Raw genomic sequence first — 23,863 nt, 5'->3', positions numbered from 1 at the left:
CCAACAATCCCTGTTGTACATTTTTCACTAATCAAAGTGACTCGGAAAAGTCAGGATGTCAAAATGTATTTGGTGTCGTCAGAAAGTGAGTGACTGACTCATGTTTATACGCACTTCCAAACCAGAATCACATTCCACCAGTTGGTATGTGTTTACTTACTATGTTGGAGTGGTAGTTTTCGTTTATTGTTTAGGCCCTATGGTGGTCATTAAGTACATTCCATTCATATCTGTCCATTCATGTCTGTATTTTTTGTATCTATTCCAAAAAATTTGACCCCAATAGAGGACAAAAATATGGATCTGGCATGTGCTGTTGGGCATTTTCCACAGAAATTTTCACTTGACCCAAATTTCCGTGACCTTTTGACCTCTAACGACCTAATTATTGACCCAATCTCCATAAAGGTAATATCACATGGAAGAGTCTTCTGAGGCAAACTGTTTAAGGGTTATTTTGTCTATACCGATAGCGATCTGCAAACCGATAGCGATCAAATCGCGGCGATATACCACTGCTGACATGAATTTCATCACTTCAGAAACCAAGCGATTACTGGAAGAAGGAATTATAGAACCGAGCGATTCGCCATGGCGCGCACAGGTGTTAGTAACCAGCAGTCAGAACCATAAGAAACGAATGGTTGTCGATTATTCCCAAATGGTCAATCGCTTTACCCAACTCGATGCCTACCCCCTGCCGCGCATAGACGAGATGGTCGAACGCGTGGCCAATTATAAGATATTCAGCACCATCGACGCATTCCAGGCAGGGAGGCGCCTCTACCAGTTCAGGAGGATACCATTCAGTGTCACAAATGGAGTAGCTTGCTTCCAACAAGTTATGGACGACATCATCTCAGATGAAAACCTCAAAGACACTTTTGTTTACGTGGACAATGTCACAGTGTGCGGTAGGGATCAGGGGGAACATGATATGAATCTGGACAGATTCTTGAGCATTGCTAGAAAATATAATCTGACTCTCAACTATGAGAAATGCATATTCTCGGCAAGGTCAATTGACCTTCTCGGCTACACAATAGCCGACGGCACAATTAAGCCTGATCCTGAACGATTGCGCCCACTTTGTGAGCTACCCCCACCTCAGGACCTGCAGACAATGCGCCGGGTGATCGGCATGTTCGCTTACTATGCGAGATGGATTTCGCAATACTCCGAGAAAATACATCCCCTAGTGCATTGCAAAAACTTTCCACCAGATGCCGCTGTTGTGACAGCTTTCCACAACCTCAAAGACGATATCAGTAATGCCGTGGTTTTATCGATCGATAGCTCGGTGCCCTTTGTGGTGGAGACCGACGCTTCAGATCACGCGATAGCTGCTACGCTTAATCAGTCTGGGAGACCCGTCGCGTTCTTCTCGAGAACTCTCTCTGGAAGCGAGCAGAGACACTCAGCGATAGAGAAGGAAGCGTACGCCATCGTCGAAGCGCTGCGTAAATGGAGACATTATTTACTGGGAAACCACTTCACGCTCGTTACGGACCAACGATCCGTGGCATTCATGTTTGATGGGAAAAATAACGGGAAAATTAAGAATGAAAAAATTATGAGATGGCGGATAGACCTAGCTTGCTATAGTTACGACATTGTTTACCGGCCCGGGAGGGAAAACCCTGCTGCAGACACCTTCTCGCGGGTCTACTGCTCGGCGGTAATCAGTCGGGCTTTGCAAGACCTCCATGTGTCTCTTTGCCACCCGGGGGTAACCAGAATGGCACATTTCGTACGCAGACAGAACCTGCCCTATTCTATTGAAGATATTAAACAAATGAATGCTTCATGCCCTGTTTGTGCTGAACTAAAACCCAGATTCTATGGTGCGGCTCCTGGCAGACTGATCAAGGCCACTTCTCCCTTCGAGAGACTAAACATTGACTTCAAAGGGCCCCTGCCGACCGAGACAGACAACAGATACATATTCACTGTTGTTGATGAGTATTCAAGGTTCCCTTTCGCGTTTCCGTGCTCGGATATGACCTCGGGCACTGTCGTGAAATGTCTGTCTGACCTCTTCGCTATGTTTGGGAAACCTTCGTACATACATTCAGACAGAGGGCCGGTGCTATTAGAGCACGGCATCGCAACTAGTCGAACGACGGGTTACAACCCACAGGGTTATGGTCAGGTGGAACGTTATAATGGAGTTATTTGGAAAGCCGTAACTCTGGCGTTGAAATCAAGACTGGGCCCCGAGCGGTGGGAGGTTACCCTTCTCGACGCTCTGAATTCCATACGCTCTCTGCTCTGCACGTCCACCAATGCGACTCCTCACGACCGAATGTTTACTCACCAACGACGTTATGTTGACGGCCAATCGGTGCCCGACTGGCTAACCCATCCCGGAACAGTGTTCATGAAACGCCCGGTACAACAAAGCAAGTATGAACCCATGGTGGAAGGGGTCGAGCTCATCGATACTAATCCAGAATACGCTCATGTCAGGCTCCCGGATGGCAGGGAGACCACTGTGTCGGTTCGTCATTTGGCTCCCTCAGGTACTCCCCCCGCCGGTACACCACCATCTGGCACACCTCCCTCTGACATTCCCTCCCCAGGTGTTTCTCCCCCAGGGACTCCACCCGAGAAGGGTGACGGCGGAGCTACCGCGTTCCACCCGGGGGCGATCGGGGAGTCATCTCCGGCACGAGTCGAGGCTCACCAAAAGGATCGGAAGCCTCCCTCAAGTGAAACCGCCATCTACTCCCGGAGAGGCCGGCGAATAATACCCCCTCGCCGACTCAATCTGTAAAGGGGATTATCGGCATCCTCGATGCTCATGCCCCTATATGCTCGTTACATAATATATCGATGCTCATTACCATGCTCCTACAACTCAAAATAATCCTCACTGTTTGGCATGTATGCTTCTGTAGTTTAGATAGCTCGCATTGCTTGAAATGTATACTCCTGTAGCGCTGAAGTAATCATGGTGCGTTAGCTGGGCCTCTAGTTACATTTTAAAGACGGGGAGAATGTGGTGAATGGAAGGTCGTGACGTGTGATCACATGATGCCCGGCTGGAGCACAGAAGAGATAAAGCTGAGGTTCGGCTCGGCCGCGGGGTTTTGTCCCTGGGGCATTGTCGTTTTATGTCGCCGGCTCACTTGGTGCTCATTGAATGGTGAGAATACTGATTGATATATAATACTGATGTATTTTGCGGTGATTAGTTGCGCGTGTGTACCTTACTGCTTGTACTCCATACTGCGTCTGTATTTCCTGGTGTGCCCGTAGAAGCGGCTCCAATCAAATGGAATAAAGCCTAAACTCTGAAGGTTCTTCTCTCGCTTTCATTACAGATGGGTTCGACCACACTAGATATTCCACTTAATATATTCTTGGGGAAATCGCTTTTTAAATGTCCCGATTCACCACAGATAAAACAAGTTGTGGTCTCCGTTGCGATATAAATCTGGTAATTGCGGTTTTTATTTTTTAAAGTCATAACTGCATTGAGCGATTGAGCGTTGTTTTTTAGAATGATATAGCAATGACGTCGGAACGACATGATGTGGCGAACCGAAGCGTCAGAGCGGAGACGAAGTGGAATCATGGAGATTCGTGATACAACTGTGCCAAAAACGCTTAATGCAGCGACAATCTCCTCACTCGAGAAGAAGGGCGGGATGTTAGACAGTGTTAATTTTACCGCCATCGTATCGAGATAACTAACGTTAACGAAGACGTCTGGCGGTACGGATAGACCGGTTTCGACCGCCTGAGCCACGTGTCGCTCCTCCGACAAGAAAACCACGACACGTTGGCTCATTTTCAAAGCAGCGAGAACATTCTCGATTCCTACGAGCTCTCCCAGAGCCATCACCACGTTCTCAACACTAACTCCATCAGGTGGAGTAATTGTCACTCCATTTTTCCGAGTGAGTGACTCGTACACACTATTGTGCAAACGTCCGTTTGCCATAGCTTAAAGCAAAAGAAGAGAAGTTTAAGTTTAACAAAGGAAAACCGTCACAAGCAACCAGCAAGTGGGGTCAAATGAAGTATAAGGGAAAAGAGGAGTGTAAGGAAGAAGTTAAACCACCAATAAACGGCAGGCCTATGAAAACAAGGCAGATGAAAAAGTAGGCCCAGAAACCCGAAGGTTTCAAGGAAAACCCACAAAGCACCTACCGTGCGCGCTCTCCCTCTCTCTCTCGTCTCAGCAGGAAGGGAAACCGGGAAAAAACTCCACAAACACGTACGGGGACACAGAGAGAAACGAAATAGGGACAGGAACAACACGAACACAGCACAGTACTCACAGCTGCACACACAGAGCCGCCATGACGCCACACCCATGCACGACTCACCAACGACCAGCAGGGGGCGAGAGAGAGAGAGAGAGAGAGAGAGAGAGAGAGAGAGAGAGAGAGAGAGAGAGAGAGAGAGAGAGAGATATAGATAGATAGATAGATAGATAGATAGATAGATAGAGAGAGAGAGAGAGAGAGAGAGAGAGAGAGAGAGAGAGAGAGAGAGAGAGAGAGAGAGAGAGAGAGAGAGAGAGAGAGAGAGAGAGAGAGAGAGAGAGAGAGAGAGAGAGAGAGAGAGACACACGTTGGATGGGAAATAAGCTGGTACTATGTGGGAAAGTGGGGGCAAAGCTCAGAGGGGATAGCTGAGAGTTGGAGGAAGAGTGGAAGCTGAGAGGATGTGAGGTGAGGGGTGAGTTGAGAGGGCCGGGCGGGACGGGGGAAATTGAGAAGGCCGGGACGAGGTGGGAGCTGAGTGGAGGCAGGACGAGGAGGGAGCTGAGAGGAGGCAGGACAAGGAGGGAGCTGAGAGAAGGCAGGACGAGGAGGGAGTTGAGAGGGGCAGGACGAGGTGGGAGCTGAGAGGGGAAGTTGAGAGGAGGTGGGAAGGGGAAAATGAGAGGGGGAAGAGTGAGACGGGGGAGATTAGAGGAGGCATGGGGAAGAGGAAGGTGAGAAGAGATGGGGGAAGGAGGGAGATGGGGAAAGGGGGAATATGGGAAGATGTGGGTGGAGGAGGAAGATGGGAGGATGAAGGTGGAGGAGGAAGATGGGAGGATGAAGGTGGAGGAGGAAGATGGGATGGGGCAGCGTGAGGGGGAAACTTTGAGGGGTGGGTGGAGGAGACATGAAGTGTAGGAATTCTGAAGAGGGGAAAACACAAAGAAGGGGTGTGGTTGGAAGGACACGCACATGTAGATGTGGGGGAGGGTACTGACATGCAGGGTTTTCATACTAGAATCTGAACATGAATGGGTTGGAATAAGCAGAAAACCTTTGCAAACTGGACTTCTCAAAATTCCAAATCTCAATATACAGACAGATATAATGGAAGGGTTTAGTGTGGCAGATAACAGCAATTTTTAAGAGGAATCGTGCAAATGATGATACAAGCATCAAATTTGGCACATTTGTTCTCCAGGGGATTCTAATCAAATTTGCCTGATTGGCCATTTGAAAATCCAAATTTTAAAAAATAAAAAAAACTTCAAAAAAGTCAAGATCACGAATCAATGTTGGATGCTGGCTGAGATTGGTGTCTGTTTCGGAAAGATCATCAAAGACGTTCCAAGTCTGCCATGCATTTTTCTTCCCTTTACCGCAGAAGGCAGACACGACGTCACATCCAGTGAACGCATGGAAGTATGGGATCCCTCTCGCTTTCTCAGGCCCTATTGCAGAAACTACCTCATGGATTGGAATCCATCATGCCTTGGCTCCTTGGCCAAAGGCAATCCACATGTTCTCAAGACCTAGTTCCTGTAAGGATGGCAGTACATATATTGCTATGACTAGTACGTCCATGTCATTAGCCTGAATGATAATGGACTTGCTTCCATCCGTCGTTGCATCCCTGGCGTGTACAAATATTGGAGTGTCAGCTTCTTCATGATAACATGGAGACACAGCATCCAGTGACTTCCTTGTGTTGCTAACGGCATCTTCTCCTTTTGTGACAATGACTGCTTGTCGTCTGTGCTGTACACATCTTTTCCGCAAGGAAGTGAAACAGCTCAGTCTTGTTGCTGTCATCTTGAAGAAAGCTTCTCCAGTTACTTGGGGTCTTACTGGTTCCTGTCACTCTTCTTCTGATTCCTTGCCACCTTTTCGACCTTGCCTCAGACTTCAGACTTGACTTCTTGTACACATCAAACACTACGTCCACCCTCTTGTACCTGGCACCATAGGATTCCACCTTTGGGATGATGTCTGCTTTAGCATAGTCATCAAATATCTTTGAAGTGCGTGGAGGTAGGGCATTGATAAGTGCTGAGCCATCATTGATGACTGCATCTCCCCTTGGTTCTCTGTCTGGGATGTTCACTTGCGCTTCAAGAATTTCTGCCAGCTGTAACTTCAAATTTTTTTGAAGTTTTTTTTTCCTTCAAATTTTTCAAAATTTGGATTTTCAAATGGCCAATCGGGCAGATTTGATCAGAAAGCCCTGCAGAACAGAAATACCAAATTTGATGCTTGTATCATAATTTGCACGATTTTTCTACTATCTACTACACAAGAAGGCATGAAGGAAAGTGGAACTGTAGCTACGGGAGAATAATTGACAGACCAAGTGTTTCAGAGCGAGACAGGTTTGGGAAACAAGCTTTGTAAATAACAACAATATGATGGAGAAGAGAAATAGATCATGATGAACAACACTTGGAGTGTTCCTGACAGAGAAATAAGGAAAGTGAAGCATTTTAAAATGTATTTAAAAGGTATTAAAGGAAGAAGTGTTTCATTCAATGAAGATTCAGCTTGGAGGTATTGAGAAAAGGGATAAAGAATGAAGTTGGGGCAGAAGGAAGTATAGGCAAGATGGAGTTCATGATTTCTTTTGGAGAAAATAGAAAAAGAAAAAAAATGTTCTTTTAAAATTATTTTTGTTTGAAGTGAAGAGGGGGAGACAGCATGAAGTTGAGGAAGCTGAAAGGACACTTGGGAGAAAAGAAGTGGAATGAGGCACACAGCATCAGAACAAAGACAACATTTGCACGCCGGCAAGCTGAGGCCTGGGTAACTAGGTCAGAGCCACACAGACACAAACCCGACAATATAGTACAAGGTATGGTTTTTTATTGGAAAATTAAACGAAAACACATACAGCAACACAAGGACGAAAATATTATAAAGACACACCGGACCTGGTCCAGGAAACCTAGCTTTGATGAACTGGAAGGAGGAACTGCTGATCCAACATCCACGTGCACAGGCCTGGAACCGGAAGTCACTGGACCATGAAAAGTAAAGTGGATCAAAAGGGGTAAAGTGCAAAACAGCTTTGTCAATATTGTCAACATTTAACAGATGAGCAAGACAAGATGAGTGTCAAGGAGACAGGATGAGTGTCCAAGACGTTTTCCTTTCTTTTCCCATCACCTCTCACACACATAGACTTCCTCTGAACATGCATTTATTCCTGCAACATCATGGGAATGGTCACAAGTGTTTCGTTAAAGGGTGCTTTGTTACATGTCCTTGTCTGTGGTGCAGTCAACCAACACCAAAAGGTGTTAGTATTCCAGTGCTTGCATGGTCGTTAGAGGAAGCTGTTTTACCTGTTTGGGGAACTTTGGAATACCAGTATGCTATTTCACAATTCCAGTTTTTCAAAATTTTCGAAACATGATGACAGCGAGCAAGGAAACAAATCGCCAGACGCAAGGATACACGACGACGATGATGATGACGAAGACGATGATGATTTTTGGAAGAATATGCCTGTACATTCTCCACGTGCTGCTTTTGAGATTTATCTGTAATCACAACCTTCAAGAACTGCAGCAGTTATTAAAAAAAGAAAAGAATAAAAACTAGTGCCAGTGTCGGAAGGAAGTGGTTCAGTTTGGAATTTTTAATATGAAATCGGCAAAGCCAAGAAACAAACGAAAAATATTGGAGTACCCTTTATAATTACCTTTTTGAACCCATTAGAATTACCCTTTATACTGTAATTACCCTTTAGAACGAATTAGAATTACCCTTTACGTGTTAAAAATACCCTTAAGAACACCTTAAAATTTCCTTTTAGAACCTATTACAATTACCCTTTAGGAGCTATTACAATTACCCTTTAGAATGTATTAGAATTACACTTTAGAAAGTATTAGAATTACCCTTAAGAACCAACTAGAATTGCCCTTTCAAACACTTTAGAAGTGTTTCTCAAGGTGGGGTGTGGCAATATTTTGGTGGGGCATAATAAACAACTTTGGCAAGGGAAGCATTGATAAATTTTCCATAATCTTATTTCGTTGAATGTGGATTTAGTGTTGTTACCGATTTGCTGCAAGCAAAGAGAAATCGACTGGAAATCACGAAACGTGGTGATTTAAGGCTGAAACTGACAAAATTGATTCCTCGAATCAAACAAATCTGCAGCCTGCATCAAGGACAGGGCTCCCATTGAAGTGAGCAGCAATTGAAGAAAATTTGCAATAAAGTTTTAAGAAAGCCTTTTGAATACATATGTAGTATATACTGTAGTGTCTCCAATCATGGTGGGCGTACGATTTTTTTGAAAATCAATGTGGGGCGTGGGACAAAATAGGTTGAGAAACACTGCTTTAGAAGCTATTTAGTCAAGGATGTTCGGGATTTTTTGGTTCAGATTCTTCCAAAAGCACCAAATTTGGCCCATATGTCACCCATACCATACTTTTTCGATTTTAGACGGGAACCCCCGGGGCCGCCATATTGGCGAAATCCAATATGGCCGCCATCCGGGTTAGAGGTCAATCGTAGTGAAAAACTCAAAAGGGCTAGAATCATGAATAATGCCAATTTTTAGGGGTTTTCGGGGTCAGGGAATCTGATTCTGATCTCATTTTGATGATTTCAGGTCATGGTCACCCCATTTTTGGTTCAAAGGTCAAAGATCAAAAGTGGTACTACTAAAAATTCAACAAAAATTATTCAGGAACAATTTTTATTAAAAAATACTTCGGGAATAACATCTGCTGACAAAATGCCGCTATGTACATTTAGATGTTCAAAATCCAAACTACAAGGACTGCTTTTGCAACAATGTACTAATGATTACTATTACTACCTATATACGTTCTGGCTTGCACTCGAACATGCCAGCAATAAGTACGACTGGTCATCACCGCCCTCGTTATTAACGCACCCGCCTTTGCATTTGCAGAGGGCCGTGCATTGGACACCGGCGCGGTTGCATTTGCACCTTCCCATGCATGCTTTGAGGCAGCTGCAGTGCAAGAGAATGGCACATGCCACTGAAGCGTCGCTGAGAGTGGTCCATAGTGGTTGCCATGTACTGGTGCCATCTTTGTGCCAGCCCCACTCACTGAAGTCAGGGATTTCCTGCTGGACCGCGGTGGCCTGACTCCAGTAGACACTCGCCTGTAGGAGCGCTAGTTTCACATGATGGAACAGCACGGCTTGGGTAGGTGGGATGTTTTCCAGCAATCTGCTTCCAGTGGTGAAAAGGCTATGCCTGGCCTCATTGACACCGGATGCACCACACCTCTTGCTATACATGAGTATGACGAAGCGTTCGATCCGCTGCATATGCACGGACTCCAGACTGAAGAGGTCAGGGTCTTGTGTGAGAGCCACAAGTGTGTCGGTGAGGTCCGGTATGCTGATCCAGGCTGCCCTGGCAGTCTTCATGCCACATGTAAGAAACTGTGAAGTCGTGTCGCACCCCGTTAGGCTGTGGAAGAGAGGTCGTGCCAAGGACTTTGACGGACCGAGATCGGCGTAGATGGTATGAACTGGAATGTCACGGTACTTTTTTCCACGACCGAAGCCCACCCAGAGCTCCGATAGGCCGAGGGTCTCGAAAAAACCGGACTGCCAAAACCACATCGCTGTCCACCGTGCAAATATAGGCTGTTGTATGACCCTGCTCTGCGGCATGTGTCAGATGCAGGAGGATCCTGGTGTCCACCTCGGAATGGTTGCACGGCTGAAGTGTTGCGAGGTCACAACGGCTGTTGGAGAGCACGGTCTCGAAGCGGGTACTCAGGAGGAGCTTTCCGCCCATATCAGTCTTGGAGATCTGTGTGCTGATGAATGAGACCTGCTCCTTTTTGTTGTTCTCATTTTTAGGAAGCCACTGTTCCATTCACGCTTCGGGATTTGAGTGCTGCCATCGCCGACTTGTCCATCTTGTCCGTGGACCATTCCCGCGTCGTTGCTGCGTGAGCGCTTTGAGGATATTTTCCTCGGGGTAATTATCCCATACAGCGTCGATGCGTTGGGTACCACTCTTCATTTGGGCCTCCAGATATGGTACGATGTGGAGCTGCACGTACTCGCTGAATGTCTTTGCTGTCATGGGGTGCACCATGTGGATTACTGCCGCCATATCCAACACCACGACCGTGGCTTGTTTGGCAGCAGCTGCACGGCCAGTGGGTGCATTGAGGCATTGAAGAATGTCGGACTTCGTCCCAGATCGCACCGACCTCGATCCGCCAGGCTCGTTTGCTCTCTCTGATTTTCGAACCGAAAGAAGTCCGTCATGTTGGCATCGTGACGCGACTGGAGTGAGAGGAAAAGTTGCGTGATTAAGGTCATGTTCTGCCTCTGTATGCCACTGTCTTTCTAGCCCTTTTTATTGTGGTCAGGTCGGTTGGCGAAGGTTAACAAGTCGTTCCACGTGATGGTATCAGATACTGGTGTTGAAGCCTTTTCCAGCCTTTCCATGGCGTATGTTGTGTTAAGGGCTTGTCCAGTTTCACGGATTTGAGATAGAGAGGTAGCGACGGCCTGTTCCATGACATCCTGTGTATCGAGCGCTACAAGCTCCTGACTTGTAGCAAGGAAAGGGTTGCCCAGCTGCTCCATCACATCGACGAACGATAGTACATCCTTTCGAAACTTGACTTGAAAGCTGTGTCCTTCCTCCTGATGAGCGGTGGATGACGATGGTGGGTTTTTGACGGCCTCGAACTCCTCAACTATCCGCGCAGTCAGGTCTGGCCAGCATGAACAGTGTAAGGGCCTCGGGGTTCTCATAGAGTCCAACCGCTCAGCCACGTGCCTGGAGCCTTTTGTTCGACTGTTCATGGGCTCGGTCTTTGGCCATGAGGCTGAACTTTCTAACTGATTTCTGCACAACAAAATTGCCCTTCATGAATTCAGCATGTACTTCAGGGTGTTTCTCAGCTAGCACGACCATGTCACGTACATGTACCGGTAGCCAACGTGCATAGTTCGTGTGGTCCAGGGCGTGAAACCAGCCACAAAGTTCGTCACATGCTTGCACATATAGTGCAAAGTCCCCCCTCCCGCAGGGACCGCACAAAGCGAGCCATCAGCAGCTCCAGCTTGATTATGGTTGACCAGAACTTGAACTGGGGTACAGTTTGGGAACATCGATTCAACATGTCGAATGACTCAGGTGGGCCCATTACATTCTCGCAATACTCCGAGTAGGCGGTCTGCTTGAGAAGGTCCAGCGACATGAGGGAGACTTGATGGGCTTACCTCGTGCGCTTGATGTGATGCTCATTGAGCGCAGACTGTGCGCGACCCGATGTCAGGGCCTCCGCCTAAGAAAGGACGGTGGTCCACCCCGAGTCGCGCAGCAGCTTGCCTATCATAAGATGCATCTTGTCTTCGATGTGCAGCGTGCCCATCATGGCAACCAGCTTGCCTTCACCCAAGATGTCAGGATATTTCCATTGGATGAGTTTGATGATAACCCAGGTAGGCCATAGAGACCGTAGGCAGGCCATTTTTGAAATGACGCCCCAAAAACGCCGGGTTTGACCCCAAAATGACCTTTAGGGTGACCTTGACCTAAAATCATTTAAATAAAATCAGAATCAGATTACCCGACCCCGAAAACCCCTAAAAAGTGGTATTATTCATCATTCTAGCCCTTTTGTTTTGTTTTTTAACTAGGATTGACCTCTAACCCGGATGGCGGCCAGAATTAGATTTCGCCAATATGGCAGCTCCGGGGGGCGCCTGTCTAAAATCGAAAAAGTATGGCATGGGCGACATCTGGGCCAAATTTGGTGCTTTTGGAAGAATCTGAACCAAACAGTCCCTATAATGCCCTAACATCCCTGACTAATTAGAATTACTCTTTAGAACACTTTTGAATTACCCTTTAGAAAGTATTAGAATTACCCTTCAGAACATATGAGAACCTATGAGAATTGCCCGAAACAACATTAAAATTATGCGATAGAACCTTTGAGAATTACTCCAGAGAACCCATTAGAATTACCCTTTCAAACCCATTACAATTACCCTTTAGGATGTACGAGAATGACCTTTTAGAACCCTAAATAACTTTTGAGAATTACTCCATAGAATCCATGAGAATTACCCTTTAGAATCAATTAGAATTACCCTGTAGAATCCATTCGAATTACCCTTTCGAGTCCATTAGAATTACCCTTTAGAATCCATTAGAATTACCCTTTAGAATCCATTCGCATTATCCTTTAGAATCCATTAGAATTACCCTTTAGAATCCATTAGAATTACCCTTTAGAATCCATTAGAATTACCCTTTAGAATCCATTCGAATTACTCTTTGGAATCCATTAGAATTACTCTTTGGAATCCATTAGAATTATCCTTTAGAATCCATTAGAATTACCCTTCAGAATCCATTAGAACTCATTAGAATTACCTTGAAGAACTCATCAGAATTACCCTTTAGAATCCATTAGAATTACCTTCTATAACCCATTAGAATTACCCTTTAGAATCCTTTTGGAACACTATAGAATTACCCTTTGGGATTACCTTTTAAAACCCTTCAGAACACATTGCAACTAGCCTTCAAAACGCTTTAGAAATGCCTTTTAGAACCCTTTAGACAACTTCAGACAATTAGACAACCCTTGAGAATCAACCTTTAGAATTATCCTTTAAAATTAACCTTTAAAACCTTTTAGAATTACCTTTTGGAACCTATTGGAATTAACCTTTAGAACCCATTAGAATTAACCTTTACAATTACATTGTAGAACCCTTGAGATTTTAGAATTACCTTTGAGAACACATTAGTTACCCTTTATAATTACCTTTTAGAACCCTTTACAACTACCTTTTAGAACCCATTAGAATTACCCTTTAGAATAACACTTTATTACCATTTAAGGCCCGGTCACACCTTGACGTTTTCGCCAGCGACGGCAACGTATTAAAATGTATGTAAAACGCTGGCTGACGTTGAACTTTTGATGTTTTTTTTTTTAAGATTCAGACGTATTCATAACGAGTTGGTCGTATGCATAACATATTAGTAATGGACACGGAACGTTTCGTTGTGTTATAGATAACTTATACCAACGAATGCTGAACCTGTTGTCGGCCTACACAACTGATGCCCAACGATAGTCTAACTTCGGCATAGCGCGTTGCACGCATCGCCGACGATGTCGTGACGTAGCCTATTAAAAGGCTGACGCACAACGATTCGAATCATAACTGCCGTAGAAATGGAAGTGTCAACATCGCGGTCACACCTTGGCGATCTTGCCAGCGTATGCCGACCTAAGAAAAATGTGTCTAAAACGTTGGGGCACGTCAAATACGGTATGAGTAAGTTTGGTATACGTGAGTACAACGTTAAAGTACGCTATCATACGTCGTAGTAAGTAGAGTACGTCAAGAAATTTTAAACATGTTCAAAATTTTACGACGTACTCGGCATATGACACACGTTCCGCATGCGATGGGGATAAGTTTTACACACGATATGTGGACGCTTACACACGTCCACAAACGCTACTTATAAGCTACTCATAAGTCGAAACACCTCGCGGTAATGTCTTTTTTACGCGAAACTTATTTCTAACTTATGTTTGACGTGCTTTGAACCAATTCTTTACGTAGTCCCAACACACATTGACGTATGTAGACGTATTCCAATGATGTCTTCCGGTCGACAAAAAAAAAAATGAACGTGTTTCTAGGTTACAACTGCCATATAAAGACGTGTTCCCAGCAGTTTTGGGAATTGGTATATAGAAATGCTGCTCATAAAAGGGAACCCAACAGTGTTTTCGAGTTCCTTTTGAGTCGATGTCCATGTCAGCAGTATCAGTATCAGTATCAGTATTAGTATTAGTAGTAGTTTGTTCATGTTGGCAGTAGTAGGTGAGTGTGAGGCGGAGGGTGTGGGTTATGATGGATCCTCCTTGCGTCCGCGTGTCCACGGGTAGGTTCATAGGCTGCCACTCAACGATTTAAATGGCTGCATCTCCACTATTGAAAGTAGACGCTTGCGCTCAACAATTGGATTTTTTTTTACACTCAACGACTTTTCAACGGTACCACTCAGCCATTTTCATTGTTTACAATGAACGATTTAAATTGCTGTCACTCGCCTTTGTTTTTTGACGCTGGCGCTTGGAAATTTTAATCGTTTCTATTGAACGTGCTAAATCGCTCAAACCCCACTATTGAAAGTAGACGCTTGCGCTCAACAATTGGATTTTTTTTACACTCACCGACTTTTAAACGGTACCACTCAACTATTTTCATTGTTTACAATGAACGATTTAAATTGCTGTCACTCGCCTTTGTTTTTTGACGCTGAGGTTTTGAAATTTGAAGCGTTTCTTCTGAACGTGTTAAAACGCTCAAACTCGACTATTTTAAATAGACGCTGCCGATGGACAATTGGAATCATAGCCAAGCTAGACATCGAAGTGTGAACATCCTCGTCATGCCGAAGAAAAGTTTGAAGAATGCTGCAAATAAGTGTCCTGGCCGTGGCCGTGGACGCTGACGATCCATTATACCGAAGTCTTTCAGCCTATGAGTAACTTAAAAGTAACATCTGTCGATGTGTGGCAACGATCGCGTAACGTGCCAACAACACGTTAATCATAGGTTACAAATAAGTTTCGGGTACGCTAAACATTACCTCGGCGTGTCTCAACTTATGATTAACTTACAAGTAGCATGTGTTGACATCTGTCAACGATCGCAGACCGTGCATACAACTTGTGGCCAGCGTAGCGGAACGTGTGAGTCATACGCCGGCATACGTCGTGAAATTTCAAGCATGAAAAAATTTGAGGACAACCGAAAAGTACAACGTTTAAAGCCAGCGTACAACGACGTATGGCAGTGTTTTTCAGCGTGCTCTCAATGTTATCAAAACTTACCCAGAACGTATTCAACGTGTGCCAGCGTTTTAGAAAAAAAATTCAAAAATTGGCATACGTTGGCTAAAACGTCAAGGTGTGACTGGGCCTTTAGAATGAAACGTGTTGGGGTAGAAATGTTCTTCTTCTTCATTATTATTATATATGGACAGATGAGCGGAAAGATGGAAATAGCCAAATGTTGAAGCAGCTTCCCCACTTAAAAAAAAGTTTTCTTTGAAAAGCATTCGGGCAAAAAAGGCAAAGGAAATCAGAACCAACACCATCAACAGTAGTAAGAAGTCACAGAACATCACTTTCATTCAAATAAAAACAAATACAACTTGATAATTTCTGTATTATTTTGTACGCAGCTTGTGGCTACATCACTGCTTGGAGTAAGATTGTGCCACTGATGCAGTGCCCCATTACCATTCAGCTGGTATTCGTTTTCCTGACCTGGTATTCAAGGATGACAGGCTGAATCAAACGACAGGGGCTCAAACTCAAGACCCTAAGATCTTAAATCAACCACCTTAACTGTTAAGCCAACACCAGGCTTGTGTATTTCTGTAAAGCAAAGATATCCTCATGTAATTTAACCCTATAAGTACCAAGGTACATGCATGCCCCTCAAATTGAAAGTGGTGCATCTCCAATATTTTCCCTGCAATTTTAGATTACAGAACTTTGCATTTGTACATGGGCAAACATTGTAGCTAACAATGGGTAAGAGCTTTTGTCATTTGCATTGTTTTCCTTTTGTTGTTTTTATTTAAAATAAATTGTATTTTTCATCATACATTTTTATTTAAAATTTCAATAAGAAAGAAACTGAAAGTTATCCAAATCAATAATAAAATTGGACTTGTATCTGAAAATTACTTTCAAGATGCCTGTGGTCTTCAAATGGTTATAGTCGTAGAACTATAATAAGGATATGAATGTGGTCATTTTCTCAGGCATTGGTCCTGGTATGCGTCCACATGATGTCTACTTCATCTCAGCAGGTTGATATGTCTCAAGATGGAGAATGACAAACTGGGATGATATTAAACTGTGATGCCGTTAAAAAAAATGCAGTCGAGATGTGGTTCTTAACCTTAACATGCGCTCGAAATCTCTACAATGACTGAAGAACCTTTTCCAGCCTGTTAGTGTGTGAAAGAGCACAAATTATTTTGGTTACTTTTAATCTAAGATGACTTTCAAGGAGACTATTGATGGGCTGAATGCATTTGAGATGTATATATCGGAGGATGTTCACCACATCCGACAGACAGAAAGATTAATGAGGAAGCACTGGAAATGGCTGGAGAAAAACAAAAATAAGGGATAAGATAACCAGGGAACAATTGATAACCAAAACCATAAGATAACCAAAAAGCGTGGATGACCTACAAAATATGCAACAGAGAAGAAAGTAAATACCCATTATGGGGGAAAAACGGCTGATTTTTTTTTATTATTGTGAACAAACTTTGGTACATCACGAGTAAAGAAGGTTGCAGTCAAGTTTCATCGGAATTGTGTGTGTAATTTCTGAGAAGAAAGAAAATCCATATTTTAGGGGACAATTCCCCCAGTAGACCCCCTTAGGGCCAAGTTATTTTTGAATGCCATGAACAAATGTTGGTACATACTGGGTGATGAGGGTTGTGATCAGGTTTCATCAAAACCATATGTGTAGTTTCAGAGAAGAAGTTGCAAGTGTTTAAGGACAGACGGACGACGCATCACCAATAAGCTCCTGAGAGCTACATTCTAGGTGAGCTAAAAATTAGTGCATAACATCAAAGACAGAAAGGTACAATACTTTGGTCAAATCATGAGAGCAGATGGTAAACAGAGATAGTTATTGGAGGGGAAGATCGATGGAAAACATAGTTGAGGGAGGCAGGGGAGAAAATGATTGATGGATATAAAGGACCGGATGCAGTTGACCTATGTGGAATGTGTAAGGGCAGCACAGGATAGACAGAGGTGGAGAGCGATGGCAGTCAACCTCCTTGGAAGAAGATACCAACAAATGAACAAATCCAAAGTGACAACAGCACACATTTTGTTTACCACGTACATTCATGATGACAAGGTAACTATAGTAATCACAACAATGTATCGTTTTTGGCACAAATTATTTTGCTGAATAAACTGTTTAAATGCCGAAGTCTCACATCCTTGATGACCCTGATAATCGTAACTTGTGGATGTGCAACCCTGAATAAACCATAAACTCTCACATGTAAAATGTTCACCTAAACCCACACCTTAATTAGACCACACTCTTCTTAAATATGTGCACAAGGAAAATGCAAACAATGGCAAAAGAGTATGTAAATGCTTTTTTTTTTATTGGTTTTTTTATTTTTTATTTTTTGCTTTTTTAAGCACAGTGTAGTCAACATTCAGGTGGTCTAAGGAAGTTGCAACACCTGTTTCCCCAAACAAAGAGGAGGTTATAGTATATACAAAATGCATTTACATGTCACTACATGTCTGACATGGATACAAATGCAGATCCTAGAACGTATGTACATGAAAACAGTACTGAAGTCTCTACAACAATACTTCTACAGATAACTCTTCTTAGGAAAGATGCACATAGCTTGCGTGTATACAAGCAATGCGGCTAGATCAGGAATATTCATTCCTACATAATGTACAACAGTACAGGAATAGCGTTTCAGGTTGTAGATAAGCAGAGCAGGTACTGAGAGAGCTGTAACAGTTTTGGAAATTAGTGCATTAATTATCAAATAAATTGCAAATTAACAGGCAAAAACAACAAAATACAATTGGTCATAAAAGATGCTCCACTAATGATTCCACCAAATCATAACTTCGCGTAAAGAAGCAGTAGTCAGGAAAAGATCCAAAAGAATTGTAAAAACCTGTCAGAAAGTAAAACAAACTTCCAGCAGAATGTGAAAGCCATTTAAAAAAAAAAAAAAAAATTTGTTGAACAGGACAAGCAATGAACAAAAAAACATGCAGTGTAGTTTGGCTCAACGTTTTGACAGTCATTGAAGGAATCATAACAAAATGCCACACCAACCTGCAATAACAAAGTACAGAAACAAACAAAGCATGGAGACAATCTGTGCCAGCCTCATAAGAAGAATAAGAATAAGAATAAGAATAAGAATAAGAATAAGAATAAGAATAAGAATAAGAATAAGAATAAGAATAAGAATAAGAATAAGAATAAGAAGAAGAAGAAGAAGAAGAAGAAGAAGAAGAAGAAGAAGAAGAAGAAGAATAAGAATAAGAAGAAGAAGAAGAAGAAGAAGAAGAAGAAGAAGAAGAAGAAGAAGAAGAAGAAGAAGAAGAAGAAGAAGAAGAAGAAGAATAAGAATAAGAATAAGAATAAGAATAAGAAGAAGAAGAAGAAGAAGAAGAAGAAGAAGAAGAAGAAGAAGAAGAAGAAGAAGAAGAAGAAGAAGAAGAAGAAGAAGAAGAAGAAGAAGAAGCAAACACCAAACAAAGTGCCGCTGCTCAATGTAGACACTACTTGCCTTTTCGGCCTGCTAGTGTGACACTGTTCTCCTGGACACCCGAACAGCAATGCTATGCCTGGCACGCGTCGAAGCACGAGTTCGGCTCGGTGGGCCTGTCCCACCGCTCCGCAGGCTTACATTTGGAGGATGGCTCGCCCGTGTGTTCTGTGCCGGTTCCGATGAACGTCGCTGCATGCTGGAATTAGTCTGCTCTGTGTCCGTAGATTGTTCTGCCTGGATTTTATTTGATGCCGAACGCAGGCTGCGTTTGATGGGTCTTTCCACGTCACCACTTTCAGACGTGTCCGTGGGTTGCTGTGAAGGCATTTCAGACACCAACTTGTCCACTGAAAGAGGCAAGTGGCTTGGCAACAACTCTGCTGCATCTGTATCTGGTGGGAGCACTGGAGTGTGCACCTGCAGTGGTGGAGAGACACTCTCTAACGCCTTCAGCTCATCATCTCTCAATGGAAATGATCTGCGCTCCCATGGTTGTACAATCTGCAATGCAATTCAGCACAAAAGCACTGTTCGATGTCAACGGACAACTTTCATACAAATAGGGACAACACTCAACAGACTTCAAAAAATCAATCACAAGCTTTTCTCTTATGCTGCCATGAAGCAGTGCTGCTTGTGAGCGGGGGTTTTCACATGTCAATGTCATAAAAAGAAAAAACACAAGTATAGGTCCAGGGTTCTCCATAAAGGCCGGCGGCCGGCGGTTTACATACAGCTGTTTTCGGTTGTACCAGCTTCGTGTGACCTTTCATTTTAAACTTACTTCATTTAGAAATCATTTGAATGTGAACGCTACTTTCTTGAATAAGTTTTTGAAGTAAGGAGTTAAGTACATGTACCAATGAGTTTATCAACAAATAAAGAGTTCTCCAGATATCCATTTATAATTCCATTTAATGTACCACAATTTCACTAAAAATGTCGTTGATTTTGGTAACAGTTTGCTTGTACTCTACTCTGCAACTGCTTAAAATCACTGAGAATGCATTTCCAAGAGTCCAGGAATTTCCACGGCTGGGGGCCTGCGGCCCCGGCTATTATTTTTGCCTTGCTGCGCTTGGCAGCCACCTGAAATTTTCCATACATACAGGTGATTTCAAAAGTGTGGAGAACCCTGCAGGTCACACCAGTAGATGAAAAATGGGGTTTCTGGGATGCCCATTCAAATGAATGGGGGAAAAGGGGAAAACTTTCTGACCCAAGCCCCAAAAGCTCAAAAATAGGAGATTCATTTTCTCCCCACCTATCCTCTTCCCTCCCATACAAGCAAATGTAAAATTGAGACTAATATAATTTTCTTTTAACATTCATTTCCATCGAGTATATTCACTTTATCTCTTCAAGCACGAAAGAAAGGGAAGTTCACTATCCAGTATCCCTCCTTCGGTTCTGTAAAATTAGGAAGTGCCTTCAAGAGCACAGTTGTGCTGTGAAAATGAGGAAGTATTCTGTGCCCATGTCTCTCATGGTTATATCTTAAATCATCAGAACACTAACAGAACAAAGTTTAGCTAAAAGCAAGCAAAAACAGCTTTTAATGAAAAGAATATATTTTAAACGTAAGTTTTATATAAAAGAAAAGATAAAATCTCTATTTCAGCCCTCACACCCGAACCAAGCCAAAAAAATCCCGAAGTCATTTCCTTTATGAGACACACCCTGAAAACCCCATTGTTGTGTAATCTCCCATTATGACATCAACTTGGACGATTTATTGCTTCATATGCTTAGGCTTCGTATGTTATATTCAGAGAATGGAGTATTTGGAAGCAGATCAATCGTTTTCACAAGATGACAGGTGAGATCCTTAACCCAATTCATTATTTGTTGTTTTATACAGAATTAAATCACTATACAACCAATAATTATTGTGTCTTTTTCGAACAAGTTGTCCCAAATAAGAACATCGTTGATAACTGATTTGGAAAATGAGTGTTTGAATTCCATGACGAATGGCAAAAAATTAATGACTTCCTTTAAGACATTCAATCGTTCAGAAGACAATTGAATGATATTATTGATGGCTGGCAAGAAGGCCTCTCACGTCCTCTGACCTTGAATGAGTCGAGTCAAAGGTGAGAAATTATCCGTCTGTGTGTCTGTGTGTGTGTCTATGTGTGTGTGTCTATGTGTGTGTGTCTATGTTTGTGTGTCTATGTTTGTGTGTCTATGTGTGTGTGTCTATGTGTGTGTGTATGTGCGTGTGTGTATGTGTGTGTGTGTGTGTGTGTGTGTGTGTGTGTGTGTGTGTGTGTTTTGTCTGTCTCTGTCTCGATGTCTCTGTCTATATCTCTCTTGAGTGTTGACTCATTATTATTATTTTTTATTTTTCAGTTTGAACACCTGTCTGGATGAACCAAACACACAACTTAATCTTCTGGAGGAATCTGACAGGACACTCTGTCTTCAGGAGGTAAATGTTATATTTATTATTTTATTAATATCATAATATAATCATCTTTATATACCCTAATTGTTCTTCCCTGTGTTTTGAAAAAAATATTTTGACTGAGTTTCAAAATCACAAACCATCAGAATGCTGCGAAACAAGATTTTGTTTAATGTTTTTACTTTTGTTTAATCATATACGCTTCCCTTATTTCCCTTATTATTATCTGATTTTGAATTACAAAAAAAGAATAAAGGAGTTGTAAAGGGAAGGGGGGGTTAGGGTTGGGGGGTATGTGCACACCCCCAACGACCCACCACCCCCCTCATCCCTCTCCCCTCACCGTGTGTGTGTGGGGAAGGGTGGGGGGATGGGATGAGGGGGGTGGTGTGTCAAAGGTGGGGGTGCACAGGGGGGTGGGGCATATGTGGGTGAGTGGGGCTTGTGTGGGTGGAGCTTGTATGGGTGGGTGGGGCTTGTGTGGGTGGGGCTTGTGTGGGTGGGATGAGGGGGGTGGTGGGTCAAAGATGAGGGTGCACAGGGGGTGGGGCTCATGTGGGTGAGTGGGGCTTGTGTGGGTGGAGCTTGTGTGGGTGGGTGGGGCTTGTATGGGTGAAGCTTGTGTGGATGTGGCTTGTGTGGGTGGAGCAATTTTTTTAAAATTAAATAAACGTGTGTGGGAACTAATAAACGAATCACTAATTATGTGGATATGATGGATGTGGATGTGGCTTATGTGGGTGGGGTTTGCGTGGGTGGGGTTTGCGTGGGTGGGGTTTGCGTGGATGTGGCTTGTGTGGATGGGGCTTGTGTGGATGGGGCTTGTGTGGATGTGGCTTTTGTGGGTGGGGTTTGTGTGAGTGGGGTTTGCGTGGGTGGAGCTTGTGTGGATGTGACTTTTGTGGGTGGGCTTTGCATGGGCGGAGTCAAATAGCGTCTGGGTTTAAAAAGGGGTGGAGTCAAAAAAATTCAATTCCTCTTTGTCTTTTGTAATTCCTGTGAATAAAATGAACCTAAAATCTCTTTCCCCTTTAAATCACATAATTTGTAAGTCCAAGGGTTTTTTTTCAATTTATCCTAGTCTTTTGTAATTCCTGTGAATAAAATGAACCTAAAATATCTTCCCCCTTTAAATCACATAATTTGTAAGTCCAAGGAACTGTACTGATGACATCAACAATTCTAAAAAACTTGATTTGTCCATCGCTTGGGATAACCTTTTTCAAAATGAGATTTCCACCTGTATATTCTTACTATATCACCAACTTTGAACTTAGGCTTTCTGGCATTAATCTCTTTTTCGTATTTTAATTTTGTAAATGTTTCTGATGGTTTAAATTTTGTTGAGGTATGAATTGTATCATTGCACTTATCTACAATGTCCCGAATTAAAGATAACCATTGTTGAGAACCGAGTTGAGTGAATTTTTAAAATAGTCTCTTTTAAAGTGTGATTAAAACGCTCAATAGCAACTGCTTTTCCTTCATTAAAGGTGCTGTATAATGTAATGTTGTTATTTTTAGAAAATTCATAAATGTTTTGTTGTAAAACTCTGTGCCCTCATCAGTCCAGAATTTTTTTTAGGGTTTTCTCTTGCTTTTATTGAATATCTGTTGGAAAGCTAACATGAGTATTACCTGTTTTGTTTTTAAAAGGGACAACCAAATGCATATGTACTCCTCAAATCAATAACGGTTAAAGCATACTTGTACCCCTTATCATTATTGAGTTCAATTAAATCAGCGGATCAGATATAATCAACTTCCTTGGAATAAACCGTCTTTCCATGAAACTTTGTGATTATTGGTTTACGTAATTCATCAGCGAATTGCTCTTCAATCTTAATAACATCATTACAGCCGATAAGTTTTTTTAATTTCCAAGCCCAAGTTCCAATTTAGCACTGATCATCTTCTTCACGATGAACCTATCAACTTTTTCTCTCTTGGTTGGATTTTGTATCAGAGACAAATTATACAACATTTCTCTATCGGCTTCATGTTTTTATTCCAACATTGTGCTATTTCCATAATCAATACCGTGCCTCATGCACACTTCATCAACCCGATTGATAGGTTTGCTCCACGGTTTAAGATTGTCAGCCTCATCTAATCTTTTATTCAAGTTTGTTCCTGGACCACAGAAAGAATACCCTGGTAGATGAAATTCCCCTGGTATTCCAGTTGTTGTAAATTTACTTCCTGATAAAAACTTTTGTATATCTCCCCCTATTTTGTGTTTGGTGATGAATTCACTCCTTTTTTTGAGCCACACACCGAACATGTACGTGTTTGTATAACCCTATTATTTTTACTTTTAACATACGAGATATTTTTACTCTCGTTTTTTTCTTTTTACATTTGAGACAATAACTCATTTACTAATGTGAAAAATTCCGACAGAGTGCGAAAACCTTTTTAGTTTCCAACAAACATATTTGAATCTTAATTTTTAAAACATAAAGATTGCCTTAGAAATGTGTTCACGCTCTCCTCCATTTATTTAAGAAAAAAAAATGTAAAACTTTAACTGAAGTCAATTACACCAACATCATCAATAATATAATCTTTTCATTCTTTCTCTTCTTTATCTCCACTTTCTCGTTTAAATCTTCTCCCTGAAATCGATGTTGATAGTCTTGACGGATATATTTCTAATAGACTTGCCAATTCTTGTTTTTCCTCCTCTGTGTGTTGAGATTGATTTATTTTCTGCAATACCTTTGATCTTTTTTATAATCTCACTGGTTTCCATATTTTTATATTTATTTATTCTCTCTCTTTCCTCCCTCTCCTCCTTCTCTCTATTCTTCCTCTCTCTCTTCTCCCTCTCCTCCTTCTCTCTCCTCCTCCTCTCTCTTCTCC

At 42.6% G+C, this 23,863-nt stretch overlaps 1 protein-coding gene across 9 annotated transcripts in view; it reads right to left on the bottom strand.

Annotated features, from left to right (window-relative positions):
* Window positions 1-17,421: 17,421 nt before the first annotated feature.
* The window catches only part of KANSL1 (KAT8 regulatory NSL complex subunit 1), a 351,273-nt gene continuing 344,831 nt past the window's right edge, over window positions 17,422-23,863 (bottom strand). For 7 of the 9 annotated variants that reach the window (XM_085879826.1, XM_085879819.1, XM_085879824.1 and 4 more), the window contains one exon: window positions 17,422-19,089. In XM_085879826.1, coding sequence (XP_085735952.1) covers window positions 18,619-19,089 — 471 coding nt within the window. In that variant the 3' untranslated portion in view covers window positions 17,422-18,618. The remainder of the gene's footprint in view (window positions 19,090-23,863) is intronic. The other 2 variants (XM_085879820.1, XM_085879828.1) reach the window with 2 other exon arrangements.

Source organism: Eptatretus burgeri, chromosome 4, assembly GCF_056783735.1.
Source record: "Eptatretus burgeri isolate ZD-2024b chromosome 4, Ebu_testis_v1, whole genome shotgun sequence".
Taxonomy (NCBI): domain Eukaryota; kingdom Metazoa; phylum Chordata; class Myxini; order Myxiniformes; family Myxinidae; genus Eptatretus; species Eptatretus burgeri.
This window is presented reverse-complemented; position numbering and strand designations above follow the sequence as displayed.